The sequence below is a fragment of the Dromiciops gliroides genome, chromosome 3, assembly GCF_019393635.1.
Source record: "Dromiciops gliroides isolate mDroGli1 chromosome 3, mDroGli1.pri, whole genome shotgun sequence".
NCBI classification, from domain to species: Eukaryota; Metazoa; Chordata; class Mammalia; order Microbiotheria; family Microbiotheriidae; genus Dromiciops; species Dromiciops gliroides.
Genome location: NC_057863.1, coordinates 564,990,372 through 565,018,078, shown reverse-complemented (window position 1 = coordinate 565,018,078; position 27,707 = coordinate 564,990,372). Strand labels below are relative to the sequence as shown.

At 33.7% G+C, this 27,707-nt stretch overlaps 1 protein-coding gene across 1 annotated transcript in view; it reads left to right on the top strand.

Moving 5' to 3' along the window:
• Positions 1–27,707, top strand: part of NOX4 (NADPH oxidase 4) — a 265,085-nt gene that overhangs the window by 81,109 nt on the left and 156,269 nt on the right. The window contains 1 exon segment of the mRNA XM_043996145.1: positions 9,073–9,153. Within this exon segment, the coding sequence (XP_043852080.1) occupies positions 9,073–9,153 (81 nt within the window).

Here is a 27,707-nt window from a genome sequence, read left to right as displayed (position 1 = left end):
AGTTTTGATTTCTTCACTGAAAATCTGCCTTTTCATATCCCTTGACCATTTATCAACTGGGTAATGATTCATATTTTATAAATTTGACAAAGTTCTTTACATAGCTGAGAAATGAGACCTTCATCTGAGAGATTGTCAATGAAAGTTTTCCCCCAGTTTTCTGCTTTCCTTCTAATGTTGGCTACATTGGTTTTATTTATACAATAACTTTTAAAATTTAAAATAATTCAATTATCCATTTTATACTTCAACAATGCTCTCTCTTTTTTCTTCATATATTATTTTCCTATCCATGAGTCTAATATGTATTAAGTTGCATATTCTTCTAATTTTCTTGTGATATATACTTTTATACCTAAGTCATATATCCATTTTGACCTTATTTCAGTACATGATATAATGTATTGGTCTATGCTCAATTTCTTCCAAAATGATTTCAAGTTTTTCCAACTCTTTTTTTCTCAAATAATGAATTCTTATCCCAATAAGTCCAGTCTTTACATTTGTCAAACACAAAGTTACTATAGTCCTTTAAATAATAGGTTATTTAGGTAAAATGGTAATTTTTATTATATTTGCTTTGCCTACTCATGAACAATGTGTTTCTCCAATTATTTAAATCTGATCTTATTTGTATAATGAGTATTTTATACTTATGTTCATATACTTATTATGTCTGTCTTGCAGGTATACTTTCAGGTATTTTATAATATCTTGTTATTTAAAAAAATTTAAAACAATTGAATATTTCTTATACTTGTTACAGTACCCCTATTTTTCTCTTTTAATTAAATCTATTTTAGCCTTAACTTTGTCTGAGATCATGATTAGTACCTGTCCTTTTTTTACATAATAAAATCTGTTCCAGCCCTTTATTTTAACTGTGTGTATCTCTCATTTTTATTGTGTTTCCTGAAAGTAATATACTGTTCAATTCATTCAGATTTTTAATTTATTGTGCTACCCGTTTCTGTTTTATGGGTAAATTCATCCAATTCATATTCAAAATTATAATTACTTGTGTATTTCTCTCCATCCTGTTTTTCCTTACTATACTTCTCACCCTATATACCCTATCTCTCCTCACTCATAGAATTTACTTTTACCCACTACCTTGGCCCCCACTTATTAGTTTACCCACCTCTTTAAGAGTGTCTTCCTTATCCTCTCCCCCTCCCCCTCCACTATAATCTACTTATCTTTCTTAGTTTCTCCCTGGAACTCTCCCCTTTCTAATTCTTATTATACACACTCTTCTAAAAAGTCCTTTCCTTATTCTATCCCCTTCCCCCCTTATATCTTTAAAAGTTTAGATGACTTTTATACCCTTTTAGATTTATATGTTGTTTTATCTGTAACCCATTTCCAATCAGAGTAAGGCTCCAGCACTGCCAGCCCTTCACCCTCACTTGGTTCTGTATCAATTCTTCCTCATTTGTATTCAATAATTACTTCTTTTTATCTCCCCCCACACAGTTTTATTTTTTTTTAGAATCACACTATCATACATGCCTTAAGCTTTCTTTCAAACTATTCAAATGATGAGTCATAAGACTACTAATAACATTTTCATATATAAGAATTAAATGATTTGACCTTGAGTACCTTATAATTGGTCTTTAATGTTTACCTTATGTTTTTCCTGAATCTTATGTCAAATTTCCCATTGTTCTGCCCTTTTCTTTTTGTTATAAATACACAAAAGCCTTTCAATTAGTTAAATATCCATTTTGTTCCACTCAGGATTATACTTAACTTTCTTTGATGTTACCCTTGCTTATAACCCCATCTATTTTGCACTGTAAAATGTAGTATTCCCAAACTTGTGGTCCTTCAATGTGTAAGCCACTAGGTCTTGTGTAAACCTGATTGTAGGTCCATGATATTTAAATAGTTTTTTTTTAATTGCTTGCTTCAATTTTTCTCATTCTTTTGATATTGTTTATTTCTTAGTGTCCTATAATGTAATTGACTTCCCCTTGCCCAATTCTAGTTTTCAAAAAATTCTTTTCTTCCTTAAATTTTTTAATTTACCTTATCTTTTGTTTATTTCTGCTGTTCTACCTTCACTTTGAGGTCATGTTGTCTTTTTTTTTTTTTTTTTTTGGTGGAGGGAATTTGGAGGAGCCTAGTTTCCTCACCTACTCCACCATCTTCCCAGAATCCTCTCCCTGTGTTAAGTTCATGGGAGAACATTTATTTTCAGAGTTTATTTTGCCAACATCGTTATCAGATAGAAAATTAATTGCATTTTTGATCTTTTTAAAGTGTGTTGGGATTTAGAGAAGGTTTGATTATGTGAATGAAGATATCTGGCTTATAAAAGCCTTGTATTTAGAAAAAAAGACATAATTAAAAGATGAATCAATCTGACATTAAACACACGAAAAAGAGTTTCGAGGCTTCTAGTTCTTTGTATTCTATTCAACAGAGTATTTGTATAGGCACTTTCTCTCCACAGAGGTGGACTGACCCTTAACTGGTGAATTGGTAATTTCTTCTACTCATAGGTGGATGTGTTAATATCACATGGTGCTGAGAATAAAAGTGCTTTATAGAGAGTTGTTATCTAAGATAAAAATGGATAACAAGAAAACCTGCCTCATTCTCCTTGATGTATTCAAATCCTAGGATACTGAAAGAATTGGCAGAGATGATTACTGAGTTATTGCTAGTGACCTTTGAGGGTAGTAAAAACAAGAAAGCTACCACAATACCAGAGATGGACAAATGGTTTTCCAGTTTTGAAAAATGGTAAAAAGATGAATTCTTCAAATTATAGGCCAGTGAACTTGAATTCAATCCCTGACATTCTAGAAAGCAATTTTTTTTGGGGGGGGGCAATGAGGATTATGTGACTTGCCCAGGGTCACACAGTTAGAAAGTGTTAAGTGTCTGAGGTCACATATGAACTCATGTCTTCCTGAATCCAGGGCTGGTACTTTATCCACTGTACCACCTAGCTGCCTGTAGAATACATTTTTTTTTTTTTTAGTGAGGCAATTGGGGGTAAGTGACTTGCCCAGGGTCACACAGCTAGTAAGTGTTAAGTGTCTGAGGCTGGATCTGAACTCAGGTAGTCCTGAATCCAGGGCCAGTGCTCTATCCACTGCACCACCTAGCTGCCTGTAGAATACAATTTTAAAGGAGTGGTTTAAAAGAACTTTGGAAGGGAAGTGACAATCATTAAGAGCAAACATTGAAAACATTCTTCATTCCTTCCTTTCTTCTTTTCTTTTTTCCTTCCTTCAATTATCTGATTAGCAGATTAGGGCTATGTTGTATATGTAGTTTTCCTAAAATTTGTCATTGTATTTGACAAAATCCTGTTTGATGTAATTTTGCAAAGAATGGAAAGATGTACGATATTCAGTAATGTAGGTATTAAGCCTCCCGAAATGGTTGACTGACATGTCACAGAAGTACTGACTAATTAATGGATCTGTGTTGGCTTAAAGGAGGGATTCTTAATGTGTGTGTGTGTGTGTGTGTGTGTGTGTGTTAGAGATCACTTTGGCAGTCTGGTGAAGCCTATGTGCTCTTTCTAAATAGAGCTATATTTATAAATAAAGGAAATGCTGACTTTCAATTAGATATTGGTGAAAATAAAAATGTTTTCCCGTTGAAATTCAAATATTTCCTTAAATATTTGTGGGCTCATTGACCCTATGTTAAGAACACTTCAGTGAAGCCTAGATTTCATATTTTTTAAAATTTGCAGATGAAAAAACACTTGGGAGTTTAGCATTCATATTTGACTAGAATTGGCTTGATGACTTGATTTTCATGCTGGACTTAAGAATTGGGCTACAAAAGTATTTTTAAAGCTAGGATGATGAGTTGAATGTAATAAAATGAAGTTTAATAGAGATAAGTGTAAAGTCTTATTCTTGTTTTTTTTTTAAATTGCCTAATTTCAGGATTGTGATGGCACAATAGTTCTGAGTTTTCTAAAAGTTATTTCATACATATGTGTATTTACAGACATGCACACACATATATGTGTATCATATGTATGTGGGGAAGGGTTTCAAGGTCAATATGAGTATGTGTAACATGGCAGCTAAAAAAGTGAAAATGATTGTAAGTTGATTTGAATAGAAAATTAGTGATGAGAATGAAAGGTAGGAGAACTTGTACTCTGCTACTTTCAGGCAATGCCTAGAACACTGTGTTCAGTTCTGGGCACTATCTTTTAGGAAGGATATGGAAAATATTGAGTGTCCAGAGGACAAGCTAGAACAGTGACAGAACTAGGGCCAGTGTTATATAGCTAGGTCCCTATCAGTATGAATGATGAATTCTGCAAAGTGGTCGCATTATTCAAATTCACACTGTATATTTCCATTTGGCTAGAACCAATGATAATATTTTACATAATTATAACTTTGAGTAGTGCAAATTCAAATATATGTGATCACTTTGTGGGATTCATTATTTATACTATTTCTGACCTAGATGAATTTGGATTTAATGTAGAAGAAGTTTAGGGAGTTGCTTGATAGCAGTTTAAAATTTTTGAAAGGTTTATTTATATGGAAATGGTATTAGATTTGTTTTAGTTGACCTGGGATGGGAGTGATAGGTGCAATGGCAGATTTCAGCTTAATACAAAGAAAACTAAAAGTCAGAACCATAAAAAATGGACAGGAATTAATGTATTCTCCATGAGTTGGAAGAGGGATAACTACTTATTGGGAATTTTGTAATAGTGTTTCCAGTTTAGGCATCAGTTGAACTAAAATGACCTTTGATTTTCTGAGTTCCTTTCTTATTCTTAGTTTCTTTATGATTTTATGAATGAAAAGGGAATCAGATCATGAGTCTGAATACCTGTGTGATCTTCTATGCCCTGCCTGAAAAGTTGGAGTTCCAGTCTTCAATTGCCTGTTGGGGGTTTTCTCCAATGTATCTTGCATATGTCTTGTTTGTACATAGTTATTTACATGTTGTCCCCTCCATATAACTATGAGCTCCTTGAGAGCAGAACTTTTTTTTTTTGTTTGTTTGCTTGTTTTTGCCTTTATATACCCAACACTTTGCACAGTGTTTGGCCATTAGTAGGTGCTATGTAGATGCCTGTGAATTGACTGAACTGCTGCTGGTAATCTTTGATTAATAATCTAGTCCCTTAACAATGATGAATACCCTAGAGAGGAAGTGTGGATTAATGAAAGTAGCACCAGATGTGGAATCAGAAAAACCTGGGTTTAAACTCCACTTCAGTTTCTAGCAGTGTTGCCCTTGGCAAGTCACTTAACCTCTCTGATCTTTTTTTTTTTTATCTAGAAAATTGGAATAATAATAATACTTAATCATAAGTTTGTTGAAAGGATCAAATGATACAATGTGTGTAAAGTGTTCTGAAAACTTGAAACTGCTACATAAATGGAAGTTATTAAACTATTAAACTATCTAGAGTGAAATCTAAGTAATTCATGAAGAAGCTTTCTTTTTTATTTCTTCCTAGAAAAATGTAGATATAAGATTTGGTAATCTCAAGAAAACTGATAAAACTTGAGTAAGTTAAGTTTAATAGAAGAATGGTTAGAGCCTCAAAAAAACCTGTTTATGATATTTGCAAAGCATGAAGAACAAGTATGGGACAGGCCCACTTGGTGTGTAATATGTAATGTTAACAGATGACCAAAGAAAAATTAGAATTACTTGATTTCCCATTTTACTTTTAACTTCTCTATTTAGATGGACACTGTTCAGACTTAAGGGAATAACAAAAACGTTAACAGGAAAACTAAGCCCAAGATGGTCAAATTATACACAGTTAATAATGGCTCATAGAATCAAAGAGGAAGGGACCTTAGAAGCACCCAGTTCAGCCTCCTTATTTTACAAATGAGGAAATTGAGACCAGTGAATGTTAAGGGAATTAAAGGCACTTAACTAATAAATACAAGAGGCAAGATTTGACCCCAGGTCTTCTGATTCTCAAGGTACCACTCTTTTCCTTGGGTGAACTGTCTCTTGATGCATCCAGGCCCAGTTGAAATATATCCTAAAGATCTGAAAATTCTGGTAGCTCATAGTTCTTCCTTACTTCTCCATTGTTATCAACAAAGCTTGCAACTTAGGGATGATCCTTTGCCTTTTTACTCTCTCTCACCATTTTTTACTCATCAGTTATCAACTTGTTTCTACCTTTGTAAAAACTTTCTTGTATGTCCCCTTCTCTGACACTGTTACTGTTCTTGGGAAGGCCCTCATGACCTCATGTTTGGACTGTTGCAACAGCCTGCTGGTTGGTCTCCTTGACTTAAGGCTCTCTTCAAGTCACTCTGTCTTCCACTCATCTATCAAACTGATCTTGCTAACATGAAAATTTGACAACCTTTTCCCACAATCCCCTATTCAGTCAATTTCAGCAGTTCCCTATTGCCTTTAGGATCAAGATTAATATCCTGAATGGCTTTTAGAGTCATTCAGAACCTTCCCCCTTCTAATCTCCTGGTATTTCTAGATTTTACTTCCCTCCACATACTTTTGAAGCCAGTGACACCAGCCTCCCTACTGCTTCTTGAACAAGACGATTCATCTCCTGACTCCAGAAATTTTCACTTGTTATGCCTGGAACTCACTCTATCCCTCCTCATCTTTCCCTCTTGACTTCCCTGGCTACTTTCAAATCTCAGCTTAAGTTCCACCCTCTGCATAAAACATTTTCTAGTCCTCAGTCTCCAATTGGAGCTTACTTTCAATTTATCTTGTATACACCTTGTTTGTGCATAGTTATTTGAATGCTCTCTCTTCCATATAATTGTGAGCTATTTGACAGCAGGGAGTGGTGTTGTGTTTTTGTTGTTGTTGTTGTTGTTGTTGTTTTGTTTTGTTTTTTGCCTTTCTTTGTATCTCTAGCAGGTAGCACAGTGTCTGGTTCATAGTAGGTACTTAATAAATGCTTGTCAATTGACTGACCTACAGTTGGAAATCTTGGAGGAATTATGAAGAAAGTGAGAGGTGCCAGATAATTAGAGATGTACAATTTTCCCATTCTTTAAAAGGGAAAATTAAGATTATGCAATTTAACAATTAAATAAATGTCACTTCAATCCCTAGTAGAGAGCCAGAGCATACTATTAGATGGCAGATGCAAGAGGCATTAAACATCAAAGGCAAGATAAGTAGTGGCTGGCATAGGTTCATTAAGACAGTAATGTCCATATAGCCTCATTTCCTTTTTCCTTTTCTCTTTTTTTTTGGTAGCATCATTAGATCAATATATCACGTAAATTCCATAAATTTAAGATATCTAGAAATGAGACAACTATAGACAAAGTCTCAAATGATATTTTTATGGATGAAATGGGGAAAGGTGGGTTGCATTCTGATATATAATTAAGTAGATTGATTATTGACTGAATACCTTTACTGAAACGACATTGATTAAAGGAATCTGGTGGAATTTACCCTGATTGTTTTAATTAATACTTGACTTTGGGCAACTTTTTAAGACTGTTATCTGCAGATGTTTATAATCTGGGTTGGTGGATGGACCTTCCTTAGCAAAAGCTACTGTGCTGTTAAAGTCAAAAATCTTTCCATTTATTCTCAAAAATATATTTTTAGATAATCTATATTTCATTAAATTTGCAGACCCTACCACATGCCATTGTCTGATGTTGTTATATGTTCACTAACTTTTCTAGTGATCTTATATATAGAACTCCTTTTCATTTATTTATTTTATTCAATGTGTACTAACCCTTTATATGGAAAAAATATATTCTTATAAATAAGTAAGTATTCATTAATCATCCCCTGTATATTAGACACTGGGTATAGCAAAAATATAATTGAATAATGTGGCTTTTGTTTCTCCCGATGTTTCATTATTTTATTGTATTTTTAGTATAATCCTTTATTTCTAGGCTAATTTACAGACTCTTCCTTATAGGATGCATTTTCCCCTAAATATTAAAATCTTTACTATAATAGGTGAGACATTGTGGTACTTTGGAAAGAATGTTTGACTTGGATATAAGACCTGGCCTCAATCCTGCTTCTGGCATTTAATATCTGTGTGACCTTGGACAAGTATATAAACCTTCATTTCCTCATTTTACAAATGAGGAATTTGGACTATATGTACTTTGGTGTTACATCCATCCCTAAATCTATAAGCTTTTGAAATTCACTTATATCCTACAGTAGGTGATTCATCTTCCCAGTATAGGCAAATCTCTGTTTATTTTTTCTTTCTTTCAAGTAACTCTACAGCTTTTCATTTTGCCCTTTTAGAATGTTCACTTTTGTCTTCATTTGTTATATAATTTAATCCAAACATCCCTTAGAATACCCTTTGGCTCTAAGGTCTTTTGTATTCACTTTGTACAAAGTTATTTTTTAAAAATGTTTGTTGACCTGCTCATCTCACAATTTCTTCTTGAAGCAGACTGTCACTATAATTTTGTGAACAGAGTATGCAGCTAGGTGGCACAGTGGATGAAGTGCCAGGATTGGAGTCAGGAAAACCTGAGTTCAAATCTGATCTCAGAGACTTATTAGCTTTATGACCCTGGGCAAGTCATTTAACCCTGTTTTCCACAGTTTTCTCATCTGTAAAATGAGCTGGAGAAAGTACTTTGCTCTCTGTTTCTTCGCCAAGAAAACCCAAATGGGCTCATGAAAAGGAGGACATGACTGCAACAATTGAACATAATAAACAGTGTTAAAATCATTATAAAGTAAGGGCAAAGGAAAGATAATAAGCATGCTTGCACTTAAAAAAGTAGATATACCCTAATTAGCAGTCTCAGTTTGCAGTTCCTTTCTCCTACATTGTCATTACATCCAACAGCACCATTTATTTTAGCTATATTTATACTTATTGTTGCAATATCCTGGATGGCTTTAAGCAGATAAACCAGCATTTGTAACTGATTTCAGTTTTCTCTGTTCTCTTGAATGTATTAGCCACTCTGATATTAATAGGTTAAATACATGATTCACTCCATTCTTAATCATCTTAGAGAATGTCATATTTATAGAACTATGTATTTTCCTTTTAGGTGGAATAGAATATATGAAAGTAGTACTGACTACAACCTTTTTTTTCAGGGTTTCTAATTATGACATCTTCTGGTATACACATAATCTCTTCTTCGTCTTCTACATATTGCTGATACTTCATGTCTCAGGGTAAGCAAACCAGAAATAAAAGTAAAAAATTTCCTCAGTCCCAGTCTCAAGGACAAGGAGCAGAGAAGGAAGGGATTTAGTCTGAACAGACTTCCTTCTGTCATCATGATGTGGGGAACATACATATGATTTAATTTGTGCCAATGATGAACATGGAGGTATATTTAAAAATGCTGAATGCCCGGGAGAATTGCATTGAGAGACAGCTATGTGAGCTGCCTCAGGGGAAGTGGTAACAGTCTTTGAGCCTTGAAAATAAGGGTGATGTCAAGGAATAAAGAAGAGAAATTGTTCTATTTGCCACTCAGCAAATTGCAAAGGAACCAGCTCCAAAGTGTATGAAAAATGAAACTTTGGGGATGTTTTCCTGTGCCCTATATGGGGTCTCAGGGTCCCATATGGATTTAGTCCAATAATTCCTCCACTAATGAAAAAGCTAAGAGCTCGGCATGGGTAAGTTAATGTTTATACTTAAGAAACTGTGTAACTCTTGAGAGCTGTAGAATTGCTAATGACAGTAAGGAATATTTTGTAGTTTAGAAATGCCCAGAGGCCAGAATAGTTATAAAGAGAGTCAAGGAATCTATAATTCTTAAAGCCAGTAATCTATAAAAAGCAATAGAAAATTACAGGAGTAAAGATCAAATAATAAATTGCAATCTTGAGAATAAATATGAAAAATATCCTTGTCATATTTCTGGTGTTTATTTGGAGCAGTGCTTGCCACATAGTAGGCACTTAACAAATATTTGTTGAGGGACTTATTAGAACCTATTTCCTAGGTTCTTCCATTGGGTACATCAATTATCTTCTGCTGTAGAGTTATAGGCTTCATATTTGATTACAAGTTGGGTTTGGCTATACAGTACCCTCCTGACTCCTGCTAGCTAAACTTGAAATGTTGACAATTGATTTTTAGAGAAATGGGATGGAACAGGTACAAATTTAATTGATGTATTAGGAAAAGAACAACAAAAGAAAACTTGAAGAATAATAGAATCCTAAATCATGAAGGGATATCTATTCTAGCCTTTACCTGAAGCATGAATCCCCTCTATGACATTTTAAAGAAATGGTATTTCAGCTTCCACTTGAAGAACTCTAGTGATAAAGAATTCACTATTTACAGAGATATCTCATTCCATTTTGGGAAAGTTCAAATTATTATGAAGGTTTTACTTTAATTGAACTCATCTGGCTCTCTGCAATTCTACCCATTTCTCCTAGATTTGCTCTATGGAGTTAAGCAGAGATTTTATCTCATCCCTCTTCAATATTACAGGCTGTTAAATATTAGAAATATATCTCTTTATGGTCTGTTTCAAACTAAAAATACTCAGATTATTTAACATTCCTAGTTCCTTTGAGTTCTCTCACCACCTTGATAGGTCCACCTTACTCTTCTGTTAACTTCATATATTTTATTTTATTATGTTTTTGTTTTTGTTGTTTTCTTGTTTGTTTCTTTGTGTTTTTTTTGGGGGGGGGGGCAATGAGGGTTAAGTGACTTGCCCAGGATCACACAGCTAGTATGTGTCAAGTGTCTGAGGACAGATTTGAACTCGGGTCCTTCTGAATCCAGGGCCTGTGCTTTTATTCAGTGCACCACCTAGCTGCCCCAACTTCATATCTTTTAATGTATAAATACCACCTCTTACTTGGTGTATTTGGACCCTTGCAAGCAACATCTAGAAAAGATATATTTTCCCTATCATTCTCAAAAAATTGGCAAGTCCAGTGCTAATAGTCATAAAATACATTATCTATCGACAGACTTCTTCAAAGAAATCTAAAGATATCTGGATATATATATATATATATACATACACACACACACACACACACACACACACATATATATTTGCTTTAGAAAGTTGTGATCCAGGCTTTTCTGGTATGCCAGGTTATATGCTTAATTAATAGGGAAAAAACATGGCCGTTTTAATTCATTAGACTTTTTTGTCTATTAAACATTAAAACAGTTTACTAGGTGTTAGTGATACAAAGATGGGTGATGTAGAATGTCTGCTCTCAGGCACGATTTAAATATTGTGATACAAAGTAAGATAATATACAAACACAAGAAAGGTACAAAAGAGCTATGATAAATCCCTTACAAATTGTTGATGAATAAAAGTTTATAGAGGAGATGGCAATAAATCTGGGCCTTAAAAGATTGACAGTATTTTTTTTCTCATTGTCTATTTTAAAAATATTTTTTTACATATAGGGTATTTTATTTTTTCCATTACATGTAAAGATAGTTCTCATCTTTTGTTTATACAAATTTTACAATTTCAGATTTTTCTCCCTCCCTCCCCTCCCTCCCCCCTCCCCTAGACAGCAGATAATCTGATATAGGTTATATCTATAAATCTATATATCTATATACATATACATATAGATATATAGATATATATCTATACACACATATATATACACATAATAACATTAATCCTATTTCTGCATTAGTCCTGTTATAAGAGAAAAAATCAGCAATGATGAAAAACCTCAAAATAGAAAAAAAACAACAGCACCAAAAACAAAAGAAATAGTATGGTTCATTCAGCATCTATACTCCACAGTTCTTTTTTTTTTCCTTGGATTTGGAGATCCTCTTCTATCATGAGTTCCCTGGAATTCTTCTGTACCATTGCATTGGTGAGAAGAATATAGTCCATCACAGTAGGTCAACACTCAATGTTGATGATACTGTGTACAATGTTCTTCTGGTTCTGCTCATCTCACTCATCATCAGCTCATGCAAGACCTTCCAGGTTTCTCTGAACTCCTCCTGCTCATCATTTCTTACCACACAATAGTATTCCATTGTATTCATATACCACAACTTGTCCAGCCATTCCCCAATTGATGGACATCCTCGCGACTTCCAGTTCCTTGCCACCACATAAAGAGCAGCTATAAAGATTTTTGTACATGTGGGTCCCTTTCCTCTTTCCATGATTTCTTTGGGAAAAAGACCTAAAAGTGTTATTGCTGGGTCAAAGGGTATGCACAGCTTTATCTCCCTTTGGGCATAATTCCGAATTGCTCTCCAGAATGGTTGGATCAGTTCACAGCTCCACCAACAATGAATTAGTGTTCCAATTTTCCCACAGCTTCTCCAACATTTATTATTTTCCTTTTTTGTCATTTTAGCCAAGATTGACAGTATTTTAATAGGTGGTCACTCGGTAACATATTAGTTTGCTTTAAGAATAAAAGGCATGACAATGTATGATGGTATGAAATGTGGTAGGTTAACTTTTGGGAATGAAGAATAGCCACATTTGAGATTATCATAAAACTTGCGAAGGGAATATTATTGGTAGGGTTGGAAAAATAGTATAATAGATTATTTGGTACAATCTTCTCAATTTATAGATGAAGAAACAGAATATTTTAGTGACTTTTTCAAGTTTAAAAGGTTAGCTACTAATTCAATTTGGACTAAATATAATTTCATTTTGACATTTGCTGCTTAGTGTCGGTCATATGATGAAACCTTATTATAGAGGGCCTTGTGAATATTCCACAACAGTGTTTAGATTCAATTCATTGGGTATTGAGGATCCATGCTTGCCAGTTGTAGAGTGTCATAATCAGAAATACACATTCCAAAGATTGCTTTGGTGTAATCTTCATTGTGTAGGATGAATTGGAATGGGAAGAAACTAGAGACAGTTAAAAGATGATTTCCAGAATCTGAGTATAATGTATTGAGGAAATAAATTAAGCATGGTGTTGGTGGGAATAGAGAAGGGATCGGTGTAAGAGATATTACAATGGTAGGATCACGAAAACTGACTTAGCTATTGACAATATCTAATTAGTAAAGTGAGAACAGTAAATGACTTAGAGATTTGTAGCCTAGCAGCATAAGAAAATGGTCATAAAATTTACACATAAATGCTAAAATTAAGGTAAAAGGCCAGTTTAAAGTAAAAGATGAAGAGTTGTTTTGGACATTTTGAATTTGAGTTGCATTTGGAGGTATGACTCTGAATCTCCCCAAACTATTATTGGTCATTAATAATAATTTTATATACATGTATATATATGTATATATACATACTTATATATATGTATATACATACACACACACATATATATGTGTGTATATATATATATATCTCCAAATCCCCAGCCTTTCTCTAATTCTAGTCCAGAATCTCTCTTTACCAAATGGATAGCCATACTTGCATGAAATAGAGAAATTATCGCTAATCATCTTATTATTATTAATAATATTGAGCATTTATATAGTATTCTAATTGCTACAAAGTACTCTTCATTATATAGCTAAAGGAACAAGCTGAGTGATATTAAATGACTTACCCAGGGTCACAGAACTAGCCAGTGTCTATAGCAGAATTTGAACTAGGTCTTTCTGACGCTAAGTCCAGTACCCAATCCACTACACCTATCACTGCTGATCCTTTGTGCAACTCACGTTCAAGAAACATATATATACACACACACATACACACATGCATACATACACATACACACATATCTATATATACTCATATATGATATGTCACATGTGATATATAAAAACTTATAATTTTACACATAGGTGCATACACATCTACTTAGATATATCTATCTCTATCACTCTATGCCTATCTCAATCTCAATCTCAATCTCAATTTCTATCTCTATCTCTATCATCTCTATCTCTATCATCTCTCTCTCTCTTTCTCTATCTCTATCTCTCTCTATCTCTCTCTCTATCTCTCTATCTCTATCTCTATCTCTATCTCTATCTCTATCTCTATCTCTATCTCTATCTCTATCTCTATCTCTATCTCTATCTCTATCTCTATCTCTATCTCTATCTCTATCTCTATCTCTATCTCTATCTCTATCTCTATCTCTATCTCTATCTCTATCTATCTTAGCACATTGCCTGGGACATAAGAGATGCTAACAAGTGTTGATTGATGAATTCATCAGTTGAGGGAACTGGTGCTGAATTGCCTGGCAGCAAGGAGATGTGGGAGGATGGTAGAGGAAAGGGAATCATACTTGGTGTTTCAGGTACTTGACAGGGTATCAGGTAGAAGAGGGATCACATTTTTTGTGTGTGCTTATCCTCATAAGGCAGAAGTAAAAGCACTGGGTAGAAATGGAAAGAGACATATTTAGGCTTGATGTCAAGAAAAAACAAACCCCTCTGACAATGAGGCCTATCCCAGAGTGGAATAGCATACTTTGGAAAATAATAGTTTCATCCTCCTTCATGTGTCTTCCAGTGGAGGCTTAGATGACCCATATTTCTTGGGTATATTATACAGATTCCTTTTTCAAAATGGAAATACTGCAGTAGTGCAGTCTGTGGGAGACATGGCTAGTAAACAATTTCTGTCGAAGACTAGGAGATTTAATGGATTGTAGACTCAATATAAATCAATTCATCTTTGCAACAGACATTAAAACCTATTATCTTCAAACCTTTATGCTAAGTGCCTGAGACTGAAAGATGAAAAATAACATGGGCATTTACAATTGGGTATGTGCTATAGGGGGAAGAGGAGCCATTGGTGCTTTTAAGTACTTTTAAGGTTTGAAAAGTCCTTTACATTCATGTTTAATGTGTTTGGTTTTTACAATATAAACATTCATTTTCCCATTTTATCCTCACTCACACAATAACCCCATAGTGTAGGTGGATGGGAATTGGACCTGTGATTTCACTGATGTAAGCCGTTCATGAATGAGGAAACTTTTACCAGTTTGTCCCTTTTCTACCCTCTAGTTCAATCAATCAACATTCATTTTCACTGGGCTACGTATTGGGAATACCCAAAAAAGGGGGGCTGATGACCCTGCCCTGTAGAGTTTGTACTCTAGTAGGGGAAACATGATATAAAAAGAAAATACATATATAATAGATTAGATGTTTAGAGCAGGTGTTGGTGCCTTAGAAGTTCAAGCTATGAACTGAATCCCCTCAACTGCTGGGAAGGTGATTTGGTCTACTGTTTTTCATGTTTTAATGGTGGTAGAACATGACCATGCTTAAGTTTGGAGGACAAAGTTCAGCTATATAGTTTATTGTCAGAAAGTACAGAAAAGATGAAAGGTGTCATAAGGAAATTTCTAGCCAGCACTGACTACTGGATTCAAGGGTTTTTGTGGAACCCACATTGCTTTAGGTTTCAGAAATGAAATAATGGAGAGGCTTCTTTCTGACTTGGTAGTCTGATACTGGCAGAACATGCTACTGCTATCTATAATTAGCTTTTTATTAATCAGGGCCTGATAATTCAGCTTTTGGCTGGTCCACAGTGTTTTCTTAGAATGATGGGGAGAAGATCTGAGAGGTACCTCGGAAGACATTTTGTCTTCTTTCAGAGGTAAGAAAATGGAGGCTCAGAGAGGTTAAGTGACTTTCCTAAGGTTGCATACCTAGTAAGTAGCATGCTGAGATTTGAACCCAGGTCCTTTGACTCTAAATCCAGAACTTAGGCCCTTGCAACATAACACCCTGGTATATCCAGCTTATTTCTTGCCATCATTTCTCTTTAGGTATGTAGTGCTCTATGTTATCTACACTGAGTCTCATTTCTATTTTTGTGAGCTTTAGGTCATAGTGCTATGTAAGGAGCATTGAGTCTGGAGTCATGATCTGCTCCTTTGAAACTTACCTTGTCACCTTGGACAAGTCATTTACCTTCCCTGGGTCTCAGTTTCTTCATTGGTAAAATAAAGAAATTAGATTATATGACGTTCAAGAGTTTTTCCAGTGCTATTTTTGTGTCCTTATGATTCAGTAGACAATTGAAGTATACTATTTTATACATGTTTTGAACAGAAGAGAAAAAAAACATCATTTAGACATTTTAAAAAGCAGATATTTGTTAAAGCTACATTCTATTTGGTATTATTTATTTTAACTAGGTAATTTCACTAGTATATATACTTTTTAAAAATCCTCACCAGATCCAAAAGACACCATTTGAATGGTTGGTAATTATTTTAACTTTGGATAGTCATTAAAATTTGTACTATAAATTTTGACCTTTGTGTATACAAAGGAATCTCCTTCATCCACTTGCTAAAGGTAGACAACAAAAAGTTTCTCTTTTCAAACCCCAAATCTGGTCACTTGGCCCTGCTGATTTTTATTGAACTTTTCAGAGAGGGTGGCATTTGTGTGCCTAATGAAATGTAGATTACTTCTGAAATCATTTTAAAATATATATAGCTTTAATATCCTGCTTTCTGATCTATAGCTGGATTTACCCATCTAAGCTCCCATCTAGGGAATAGCACACATACATGCTCATTTCTAGAAGAGATGATGTGACTCAATCCTCACCAGACTCCTAAAGGGATATTGGAGGGAAAAAGCAATTATAAACTTCATAAAACACCAATTGGAGAGCTCAACCCTGGTTCCTTTGAAGAGAGTTGACTAAGGAATGTATCACAAATGAGAGATGGCACCTTCGCTTCTGTAATCATACCAGCATCCAATAGTATCACTAATGGCAGTCTGGGAATGTGGCTTGGGCAATGATTGCATTTTCAAATTTTTAATGCTAGGGAAAAATGTGACAGTTCTAGAAAGAGAGGCAAAAGGTTTGACTGAGAAGTCAGGAAGAACAAGATGAAAACAGGTTCAAATAATGATTCTTATTACAGAAGTGTACTTAACAGTGATAGGTAGCATTTCAGCCATTCCTCATGCACAGCTCTTGGATTTCTCAGATCCTCTCATTATAGGAAGATTATTTTCAAGCAGAATTCCTTTTCTTTTAGTATGATTACTAGTGAGAGTTCCTCTTGAAATAAAATTCATGTTCTAATTGAACTATTTTTCTAAAAGGAAACAGTATCTGTTGGTATGCTTCTAAGCTCACTTAGTCTTTCTGCCAGTGGGAATGCAATAGAAATCCCAAAACAGACGGTTTCATTGTATGGACAGCTCTTATAAACAAAGGCATTATAAAAACATATGTGGTACTGGTTTGTCAAGCTGATGGGTTTAAGAGGTGGACTTGGGCTAGGAAATGTGTGAAGCTCAGATAAATTGGAAATAGAAAATACAATTTTAGAGAGGAAAAACTATTTAGACATCATGGTTTGTAAATATTAATAATTTTTTTTCATCTTCATCTGATGACTTTATGCCAAGTCTGACCAAAAATAGCTATCAGGAAGAGCTCATGAGAATCTAAGTTTCTTGTTACTGAATCCTACTTGCTACTCATTAGAGTAGGGGTTCTTAACTTTTTTCTATCACAGACTCCTTTGCAATTGGTGAAGCCTTGATCCTTTCTCATAATATTATTTTTAAAAGCATAAAATAAAATATATGGGATTATATAGAAAACCAATTATGTTAAAATACTATGGTTGACAAAGTATGTATTTAAAAAGTTCACAGAACCCAGGTTATGAATCCTGTGCACTAGAGGCTCCCACGTTTGGGTCTTATCAGTGATTAAAATACTTTATTTAAAAAATATTTTTTTCTTTAAATTATAATAACTCTCTGATGGTTTATGGAAAAGAGAAGAATTGGTCACTGATACATGACTGATGTTTATTTTTAGTTACTTGGTTCTGTAAGGGGCTAAAATTCTAGCTATACTGTCTAAAATATCTAATGAGTGGTCGCCAATAAATTATAAGCTTTAGCAAGAGTTAGACTTTTAAGCATTTATTAAGCAGAATAAGAATTTGATAAAGAGAGAGAGATAAAGGTAAAAATCTAACTATTTCTAAGAGACCCTATCATCCGACCCACCATGGCAAGGTCAGCGTCTGCTTCCTACTTCGTGTCCTCCTCCCAGAAATGGGAGGCTCCTCAAGTTTATTGGCTGGTAGCCTTGATAGATAGTACCCATGAGCAAACATTACTTCCTGACACCAAGGACCTTGACCACATGGCTTGTCTTCAGAGGCCTTTTCCTCGTGGCGGGGTTTTGCTACAGTAAGTCTCCAGAAGGTGGCGGCATTCCAATTGTTACAGTTCAAATGAGATGATATATGTTAATTACTTTGCAAAAATTAAAGTTTTATGTAAATGTTAATTTTCCTTCCATTTTTTTTCTTCCTTCCTTCCTTCTCTCCATTTTTTGGGGTTATGGTTCAGTAAAGTTTATGAGTTTTTTTTTTAATATCAAATTTCACTTTCTTGAAATTGAGTCAGTTCTTTGGTTTTGACAATAAAATCTAATGCAACTAAAAGAAAATAAAATGGAGGTGAAAAGAGACCTGCTCACCATTTCTATTTCAAAATTTGTGTTCTTTAAAATGTATGTCTCTGGAATGAAACCTAATCAATTACATTATTTCATTCACGTGGCATTTTTACTTCCATAATGTTTCTACAAGTCTTAAAACAATAATAACAACAAATCCCCAAACTAGAGATCTATCATAAAAATACATTGGGAAGTAGAAAAATTTCTGTGGTCTTGTTCTCACTGAAGAACATTATTACAGAGATTATGACAAGCAGAACAAAGAAAACAGCAAACTGCTTTGTTCACTACACAATAAATCAGCAGATAATAGAAGAGGGTATTAAAGCTACAAATCTCAAAATTTCAATGAATTTTAATGAAGTTATGCAATGAGTTGCCAGTCAAGCTTCAGATCCTTCAGTCTTAGACTGAAATGTGATGTATTAGGATGTTCATAGGATATGGAAAGTTGACAAAAAAGTTATATTTGTGACATATTGCTTTTGTTAACCTTTGAAGACATTAGTCAATAGACTTATTAAACAACTACTCTGGGTCAAGTACTACCTTAAGCATTGCCCTTGAACCTTAAAGTGAGTGCCAGTGGCTAAAGCTGTTATTTTACTAACTTCAAAAATCAATTAAATAAATATTTATGAAACATAATATACCAATTAAGTATAATATCTTATATATGGAGTTCTTTGTTAAGGTCTGGGAATTGTAATTCAGGAGGGACATTGATAAGCTGGAGGTGGTCCCACATCAGGGAGCCTTAATGGAGCTTGAGTCCTTATTTGAATCTCAGTTAAAGGAGCTGAGGTAATTTAACATAGAGAAGATGTGACAGATATCTTCAAGTATTGAAGGACTGTCACAAAAGAGGGAAAAACAATTGACTCATTCTGTTGGAGCCCAATGCAATAGGTAGAATTATGGGCAATGGGTGATGGCGTCAAGGTGGCAGATTTAAGCTTGATACCATAAGAAATACCTCTATCTCAAAGCAAAATGGGCTGCTTTGGGAAACAGAAGATTCTCTCCTTTGGCAGTCTTAAAGACAGGCTGATCGATCATTTGTTAGACTTGGTAATAGTAGGGATTATTTTTCAGACATGAATGAGATGAAATGACTACCATGGTCCTTTAAAATTCTAAATTCTTTGATTCTGTATTTTCTGGTAGACTGGGTCTTAGAATGATAAACTAATAGGTCTATATGAAACATTAGAGACTATTCAGTTCAACTCCCTCGTTTTATAGATGAGTGTGAGACATTATTCTTTGTAATGATTATTACTTGAAAAATGGCAGTTTCTGACTTTAAGGAACTTAGTAGGGGAAAATATAAATCAGACTACAGTGTGTATGTGTGTTTATATATATGTATATATACATTTACATAGATATAGATAGATACATACATAAATACATACATGTATATATATTAATACAATTTCAAAACTTAAAATCAAATTGATGCTACTTGCTGAGTCTCTAACTCATTTCTATTGAATAATAAATACACATACACACATGCATATACACACACACGTATGCACACACGTGCCTGTGTTCATTCTTTCAGTCTTGTACTGATCTGAGAGCTAGTGTAGGGGACTAAATAGAGATCAGGCCTTGGGTTAGGAAGATCTGGATTCAAATTCTTTTAGACATATATATGTGGTATAACCTGGGCAAATCAATTTAATTTCCATTGCCCCAGGCCGCTATCTTAAATTATCCAGAACTAACAGCCAAGCTGCCTTGGAAGGGATAGTTTTCATATTTTGAGTTCTGTATACCAATGAAATATTTAGCCATATGCATATGTGGCTAAAATTTTTGTCATCATTTTTAGCTATTGCATTTTTTCCATTATATGAGAAGTGTGGTTTTACAGTATATAATTTTTTTTTTCAGAGTAAGCCTTTTACATACATAGTAATTTTTGGTTGTTTGAGGAATACAGGAAAGTTTTCTTCTCAGCATCCTTCCATCTCCCCCCAAAACATCAATATTATTATAAGGTATACCAAATGTCTTAGTGCAGTTTTAAACTTTAATTACTTAACACTGAACAATGATGTTTGGGACAACCTGTATATGTGGTTTGTACTTTTCAAAGTTGAGTTGTTATAAAAACAGAAATAAAACTCTCCAGATCATATATAATTGCTTCCTTGAGTCTTTTATTACTTTACCTGGTTATCTGGTGATAGGGATTTTTTGGGGTGGTGGGGGTAGTGGTAGAGAAATATGGTTGGAGGAGGAAGACGAATATCAATTTATTTATTTAATGACTTACAAGTGTATTCTGTATCATTTTAAAGTATAACGTTTTCTCTTTTTTTTAAAAAAATATTTATTTATTTTCCCATTACATGTAAAGATAGTTCTCAACTTTTGTTTATACAAGCTTTCCAATTTCAGATTTTTCTCCCTCCCTCCCCCCTCCCCTAGACAGCAGATAATTTGATATAGGTTTATATATATATATATATATATATATATATGTATATATATATATATATATACACACACACACACATAATAACATTAATCCTATTTCTGCATTAGTCATATAACTTTTTCTCTTAACCTAATATAATGTTGCAGTGGAAATGTAGGAAATTTGGAAATGGAAATCCTGATTTTGATTTATTATTCTAACAATATCTGAGTGAATTTGGTCTTATTACAACCTCTCAAAGCCTCAGTTTCTTTATCTGTAGAATGAGATTTTGTGAGTAGATAACTTCTGAGGTTCCTTCCTTCTAATTCTAAATCTTTGATTCTGATTTTTCTTGAGTCATTATAGAATTCTGAATAACATAATAAGGTAATCTTTTGTTCTTTTTTCCCCCAGGCCAATGAGGGTTAAGTGACTTGTTCAGGGTCACACAGCTAGTAAGGGTCAAGTGTCTGAGACTGGATTTGAACTCAGGTCCTCCTGAATTCAAGGCTGGTGCTTTATTCACTGTGCTACCTAGTTGTCTCTAATCACCTAACTTCTCCAAATCTTTTGTTCTTCAAGTTAATGATTGGCCTTTTGACCCATGGTATCATATTTCTTCTTGAAAGTAGAAAGAAGTAGGTATTATATATGTATGGGTGAACCTAAGCACTTGACTTTTTGGAATTTACACATGTACAGGGGCAGATCCATGTCTGTAATTTAACTCTATATAGTGTTAAACTAAAGGTTTCCACATTAGACTATCATTTTTTTTGGACATAATCTAATTAAAATGGCAGATTTTGTCAAATGTTTTTAGTATACAACTGTGAATTCATCTTTTTGGGGGATGTCCAGTATGGAAACTCCTTTCTACATATATAGGTAGGCACAAGTTATCTGTAACTTAGAGAATCACTTAACTTCAAACCTGTATATAATTTAAGTATGAATCTGAATAGAAGAGGAAAAAATATTCTAAGTTTGGTGAGCTTAGAAGACTCCTAAATAATATCTCTCAAAAAGTAAAATACATAATATTTATATATAAGTGGAACTATTTTTATGAGATTTGAGGAGTGGAATTTTGTTCTAAATACTTTACAGGAAAAAAATTCATGCTATAGAAAAGGTAAACTAAAATTATCAGAAACCACTTACATTTTTTTCTTTAAATAATAGGAAAATAGTATATGATAATATTTGAAGGTTAAAAATGTTTGTTTTCAAGAAGCATAGGCTGCTTTCCCCCTGAAATATGATGAAGAATCATTATAAGCCAGAAGAGAATATAACATACTACTTTCACTGAAATGTTAATCTACAAATATACTATTATATAACATTTAATTGTTTTCTATCAAGTATTTATCTCCTCTCCTCTTCTAGGTGCTTATTGTTAAACTATATTTGTCGTTGTTGTTTGTTTCTTTTTATTTTTTTTAAGCCAAAACTAAAAGAAAGACAGAAAATCTATGGCACCAATTGAAGCAAAAAAAAAAAAAGAAACAAAACAAAACAAAATGTCAATGAAAACACTCCTCATTAATTAAAATATAATTGAGTTTTTAGAGTCAGAGGTGGAAGCAGCATTCAAGGTCATAGAGTTCAGATTTTAAATTTAACATGATTCTCTTCAGCAACATTTCTGATAAGTGGTCATACAACCTCTGCTTACAAATCAACAAAATTATATAATTAAATACCTCATGAGATGGCTCATATCATTTTTGAACAGTGCTTATTGTTAAGTAGATTATTTTTAAACTTTTGCTCTGGAACCAGCATTATAAGTTCATAGAAGTTAGAGTCAGAAGGTGCAAAATCATAGGACTTGGATTTAGAAGAGAACTTAGAGATCATTTAATACAATTACCTAATTTTATCCCTGAGCAAACTGAGGGCCAGGCAGGTAAAATAAGTTATCTAGCATAGACAAGTCCCCACAGCAGATTGGGTTGAGAACTCATGTGATCTGTCAATACCCTTGTCATCATCTCTGGTTGAATTCTACTTTGTCTAATAGAATACCATTTTCTGCACCTCCTTTTTAAAATGTGGTACCCAAAATGGAATATAAAACTCTTGACATAATCTGACAAGCAAAGAACATATTACAATGACTTCCTGCCCTGATTGTACATTATTTTATTATTTCAAATTAAAGTCACATTAGTTTTTTTTTAAGTTACATTATATTATTAATTCATGGAGCTCCTATAGATAATAGTTTATGGACATGAAACAGTTTATATATATATATATATATATATATATATACACATACATACATATATATACACATATATAAATTCTTCTAACATGTTTCAAGGCAGTGTTTTTTTCTTTTACAAATTATGAGGATAAATCTTATGTTATATATACACATATATACATATATAATACTGTTCTATATACATTACGACATTTACTTTCTAATATTTAAAACTTATACTACATAATATATTTCAAGAAGTTTACCTTATAGTGAATTATGAAAAAATATACTTTTTACTCTAGCTGAAAAGAAAATTCACCCAAGATATAGAATAACAGTAGATATTCTACAGATAACCAGAAATTTTTTTAAGTATGCTACAATAAAAATTGAAAATAATTTAGAAATAAACATTCTTACTCTCACATTATTGATTTTATACAGCAGAACTCTGTTTACCATTCACTACTTCTTTTTTCTTCCTCTTTCTCATTTTCACATTATTAATGATTTATTTGTGAAATATAGTACCTATATTTAACACTGCCTTTTCCTTCATAGGCCTATAGATTTAAAGTTGAAGACCAAGTAGTTGAACACTTTCATTTAAAAACAAAATGAATGTTTTTATCTAAAGTTTTGAGTTCCAAATTCTATCCTTCTTTCCCTCCCTTCCCTGCCCCTCCCTGATGCAATAAGCAAGCAGATATGGGTTATACATGTATGATTATATAAAACCTTACTATATTTGTCATTTTGTACAAGGAAACTTGATTAAAAGAAAAAAAAAATCAAAGTAAAAAAAAAATAGCATGCTTCAGGCTGTTCCATGAATATCAGTTCTCTCTTTGAAGGTGGATAGTATGTTTCATCAATGCCATTGTCAGTGGCATTGGAATTGTCATGGATCATTGTATTGTTGAGAATAGTCAAGTTATTCACATTTCTTCATCAAACAGTATTGCTATCTGTGCACAATGTTCTCTTGATTCTGCTCACTTCACTATACATCAGTTCATACAAGTCTTTCCAGGCTTTTCTGAAGTCATCCTGCTTGTCATTTCTTATAGCACAATAATATTCCATCACCATCGTATACCACAATTTGTTTAGCCATTTTCCAATTGATGGGCATTCCTTTGATGTCCAATTGTTAGCTACCACAAAAACAGCTACTATAAATATTTTTGTACAAATGGGTCTTTTTCTCTTTTGTGGGATGAAGAAGATTACTTATAGCAGGGTATGTTGAAGAGCCCTAGGCCCTTGCAAGATAAGGCAAAAATCACATATAAGAGCCAGAAGATCCAAAGAGGGAGTATAAGTTTCTGGTGGGAGTAGCATTTTGTTGAATAGTCAGCAGTGAAGTATCATGGAGGCCTACAGAAGGTGAACTTTTAGCTATTTTCCAGAACATACTTAAGATAAAAGATACTTGGAAGCTCATATTCAGATAGAAAATGTAAAAAATAAAAATAAAAAAAATTTCTATAGCAAACCCATTCTCTGATGAATGAAATTTTGGCTACCACATATTTTACTCTAACTGAAGTTACTCTCTGTGTCTCTGTCTCTGTATCTCTGACTCTGTCTCTCTATATGTATGTATGTATATGTATATGTGTATATCTATATATCTATATTACTCCAACATAGTATAAATTCTAGAAATCAAGTCATATTTATGTTTATTTTGTTATTATCCAGGTGTGTCCAACTCTTCATGACCCCATGGACCATAGCACACAAATATTATTCAGGAGTTTTCTTGGCAAGGATACTGGAGAGGTTTCCTGCCTGAGGCTGCATTTGAATTCAGGTCTTTTGGGCTCACATCCCAGTGCTCTATACACTTAGCTATCTAGCTGCCTGTTATGTTGATATAAACATATATAAATAAAAATAAGAAGTGAACCTGGGCCAAATCACAGATTCATAGAAGCGGTCTCTATTGGAGGCAACGCTATTTTATTTTATTTTATTTTATTTTCCAATTCATGACCTGATTCTCAAGATATGTTAAAAAGGAGTAGAGGGTAAAGATTGGATAATACATAACAATAATTTATTAGAAAAAGGGAACAAATAATATAACAGTAACAAATGACATACATGCCTTTAATTTATGTAAATATTTAAGACATTTTTTATAAGGGTTTTGGAAGAAATTGGGCAAGCTTTTATAAACCTTACTCTAAGGCAAACTGCATCTTTTCAGTTCTATAATTGACTGACACGTGTAAGGAACACCAGATGTCACTGTGTTTTTTTTTTTATCATTGACAACGAGAGAGAGAGAGAGAGAGAGAGAGAGAGAGAGAGAGAGAGAGAAAGCATTTGATTCAATTGAGCAAATATTGCCTTATAGCACTTCCTCTAATAAGTTGATTCTAGTTCATTAAACTTACACAAAAGTTCTTGAAAGATGGAACAATGGTGAATTCTTTGTTGGATGGCCCTCTGATTATTAATATAACAAAAGTCATAAAACAAAGAGGTGTATGTTAAGTAAAGTTGTTTGTTAGTATTATGAAGATGTTCAAAAGGTAGGGACATTCCTCACATGTGAGAGATTACCTGGATATTCTGTTTCCAATTGATAGTTTACTAACTATACCAAAGCCTCAAACACTGCAGAATCTTTGAAATCATAATATAGTGACTTGTGTTTTACAAGAGACCAAGTGGATAATGAATGCCTTTTTTTTCAAAGTTATAATGTACTGTTGGATGGAAATCCCATAGAGTTCATTTATCAATACATATGCCTTAGAAAGACACCTCATATAGACAATTGACCAGGTATAGAATGGAAAGAGGAGGGAAGAGATTTGATTGATTTTGTGAAGTTCTGCAGTACTCATGATAACTCCAAGCTACCCATGAAACAAAGACTCCTCTTTATAATATGAATGTTTTTGTGATAATCCTATATTGCTGTGACTCATGTAATACCACCATCCTATTAATTAATTAATTAATTTTCAGGTCTTCCAAAGGGTAATGGCAAAGTACATGGTGGCTTTAAGCAGGTTGCACCATATTATCTATGATGAATTATGGAGGAGACATAACATGAGGGTTATCATTAAAGAGATGTATGATGAGAAAAATTAATAGGATTACTAGGGTCACACAGCAAGAGTTAGGGATATGGGGGCAGCTAGGTGGCACAGTGGATAAAGCACCGGCCCTGGATTCAGGAGTAACTGAGTTCAAATACGGCCTCAGACACTTGACACTTACTAGCTGTGTGACCCTGGGCAAGTCACTTAACCCCCATTGCCCCGCAAAACCAAACCAAACAAAAAAACCCAAACAAACAAAAAAAAAAGGGTTAGGGATAATTGATGGACAGCTTGCATGCTCTGTTGACATCCAGTCAATTTCAAAATATGTTGGATGGTCTCCCTGAGAAGGATATGGACAGGAGGTAACTGTTAAGAGTTGCACAGATAGAGGCAGGGTAGGTAGAGTTCAATTTGTACTGAAGAAATGAGTATCATTGTCAGTGGCATCACAGATCCATGAAAGTGCTGAAGTGTGTGAAGACCCTTTGATAAATACTGGAAATATAAATCTGAAAATCAAAACAATTCTTGCTCTTGAGGAGCTTATGCTCCCTTGGGGACAGAGTAATATATGTAAGAACAAGGTCAAATATAATAATCCAAGTTTACATTTTTTTCGTATTCTATAGTTCACAAAGCAATTTTCTATGCAAGAATGTAAAGTAGGTAGTATAAGTATTATTTCTCCATTTTAAAGATGAGGAAACTAAGGTCCAGAGAGAGATTTTTAAGTCTCAAGGAAGGAGAGTCTAGACTTGACACCAGGTCTTCTGACTCCCAGTCTGGTTTCCTTCCTTCCTTCCTTCCTTCCTTCCTTCCTTCCTTCCTTCCTTCCTTCCTTCCTTCCTTCCTTCCTTCCTTCCTTCCTTCCTTCCTTCCTTCCTTCCTTCCGCCACTCTGTACTGTGCCTGATTCATGAACTTTGCCATGATTAGTTTATTTCTAATATGATCTTAGCTTACATATTTTTGGCTAATTATATTTTTATCAATATGATTTAGGTTATTCTTTAGTATGGGATTGAGTGTTTCCTTATTATTACAATGATTGAGTACCATGAGATAGAATTTATTGTGTTTATGTCATCTTGGAAAACAACAACAACAAACCTTAATATTAATTGCAGATGTGTGTACTATAGTGAATACAAAGACAACATTTCATCCAGGAGGACTTACTTTCTCTGGGACACAGGAAAATCAAAGAACTCTCTGTACTCCCTACTTAACTTTGTAAGAGTATAGATTGCAGAAGAATTACTAATATGCTTTAGTGGAAGTAGTTTTCAAACAAGGAGATCCCTGAACAGATATAATCATAGGTCAGGATCCAGAATAAAAATGGAATTTGACCGACGCTTTTCTAAATCCAATGCTAATATGAAACCCTTCCTATGCATATCAGTAAAATAATATATTATATTTTTGGGATATCCTACAAAAGCTTCGCCCTGACCTTCAGTATCTTAAATGCTTAACTGAATGCCCTTTGTAGGAAAATAATTTTAGACTTAACACTTTTTCTTTGAAAAGCCTCTGTGGATCTTTAATAGTTACTTCTCTTCAGATCTTTTTGTCCCCTTCCATCATTCATGTTTCATTTAT